Here is a 1,997-nt window from a genome sequence, read left to right on the forward strand (position 1 = left end):
AAATCCATAAAATAGCAAATGAGCCATTAAATAATGCTAATGCGTACAGCGGTGGATACCTACTACTATTCTTCTTCTTCTTCTTCTTCTTCTTCTTCTTACTATTATTATTATTATAACTCATATTCTGTTTTATTCTCCTTTTATTATTATGTTTTTTTATCCTTATTTTTATTATTATTCTTGTTATTTTTCTATATATATTTTTATTATTATTATTATTATTGGTTTTATACTTTCACACTCTTCTTCTCTTATTTTCATTTTTTATTTTTTTTTTTCGCATTCTTATTCTTATTTTTTATATTTTGCTATCCTTCTGCTTCCTCTTATATTTTTTATTACTACTGTTTCTTCTTCCTTCTATTTTTATAATTTTCTTCTTATTCTTAATGCACTAATTTTTTTCTTATTCTTATTATTTTTCTTCTGCTTCTTCTTATTATTATTTGTATTTTATATTATTCGTCTTATTCTTCAAGTGTTTATTTTTTTTTCTTGTTCTTCTGCTCTTATTTTATTATTCTCATTTTTACTTTACTCAGTTTTTCTTGCCTTTCTTCTTTATATTTTTATTACTAGATGCGCTGTAAGGTAATTTTACCTTTATATAACCGAAAAAGAAAACGCACGTTTCCACTGCTCGGTTGCTTTATTTCAACTAACTGTACATATTAAAACTAAGAATAACGGCTGAACCAAAATGTACATGGCCAACTATGATTCTTACAAATCATGGCTTGCTATGATTCTTATAATCGTGGGTTGCTATGATTCTTACAATTCTCCCTCTCAACCCAGTTATTTTATAAATTACATTTTTCAAAATTTTCCGTATTTTAATATTTTCATTACGACAAAACTGTAATAATAATATTGCTACTTTTGAGTACATTTTAATTACATTGTAAGCTTTAGCAATTTACATCCATTTTATGTTTCAATTTCTTTAAAAATTTAGTCATTATATCAGCTGCATTTGCATCAGAATTTACAAAATGTACCTCGATTTCGCCCTTTTCAAACAACTCACGGACGTAATGAAATCTTAAATCTATGTGTTTACTGCGCTTGTGCACCATCGGGTTCTTCAGCAAAAATTGTGCACTTTGATTATCGCAATGCATGTTCGTAGGTTCATTTACGTATCCGTCATACCCCATTTCACGCAACAACGCTCGAAGAAAAACAACATCTTTTGCGCCTTGACATAGAGCTATACATTCTGCCTCCATTGTACTGAGGGCAACGATAGACTGCTTTTTTGATTCCCAAGAAACCAGACCATCAGACATGAATACTACGTAACCGCTGTATGATTTGCGATCAGATACGTCACCAGCCCAGTCGGAATCTGTGTAGCACACCAAATTTTCGCCTGTAGATGAATAAGTAATTTTCGCTGCTGAACTCTGCTTCAAATATCGTAACACGTGCTTCGCAGCTTTAAAATGTTCTTCATGTGGATGATTATTAAATTGTGATAATTTAGATACAACATGGGCGATATCTGGCCTAGATATTACTGCTAGGTACATCAACCCTCCGACTAAACTTTGGTATCGCATCGCGTCAATATCTTTACACTGCGTCTCACACTTCTTGAGTACCGTGCCATCAACCCAAGGTGTAGTTGCCGACTTGCATGAGTCCATTCCCCATGTTTTAAGAAGTTGATTCACATAATGTTCTTGATGAATTGATATTGTGCCAGTAGATGCATCTCTCTCTATTTCCATACCTAAATAAAACGATGGTATTGCCCATCGCTGGCTATCGATCGGAACAGGTGATAATCGGACGGCGCTATATTTGGAGAATATAGCGGGTGGGGTAGAATTTCCCATTTCAGAGTTTCAAGGTTGGTTTTAATGGGTTTGGTAACGTGAGGCCGAGCGTTGCCTTGCTGTAGAAACACTTTTTCATGCCTCTCCGCGTGTTGCGGCCACTTCTCACGCAGTGCTCGGCTCAATCGCATCAATTGAAGTCGATACCGA

At 34.0% G+C, this 1,997-nt stretch overlaps 1 protein-coding gene across 1 annotated transcript; it reads right to left on the bottom strand.

Moving 5' to 3' along the window:
- Positions 1–914: 914 nt before the first annotated feature.
- Positions 915–1,655, bottom strand: LOC128864815 (uncharacterized). Its single transcript, XM_054104571.1, has one exon. The coding sequence runs from the start codon at positions 1,653–1,655 to the stop codon at positions 915–917; it is 741 nt and encodes a 246-aa protein (XP_053960546.1).
- Between the last annotated feature and the right edge of the window lie 342 nt (positions 1,656–1,997).

The sequence above is a fragment of the Anastrepha ludens genome, chromosome 5, assembly GCF_028408465.1.
Source record: "Anastrepha ludens isolate Willacy chromosome 5, idAnaLude1.1, whole genome shotgun sequence".
Classification (NCBI taxonomy): domain Eukaryota; kingdom Metazoa; phylum Arthropoda; class Insecta; order Diptera; family Tephritidae; genus Anastrepha; species Anastrepha ludens.

Excerpts from the sequence above, each read along its gene's own strand:
- LOC128864815 (XM_054104571.1), bottom strand. The coding sequence starts at position 1,655 with ATGGACTCATGCAAGTCGGCAACTACACCTTGGGTTGATGGCACGGTA.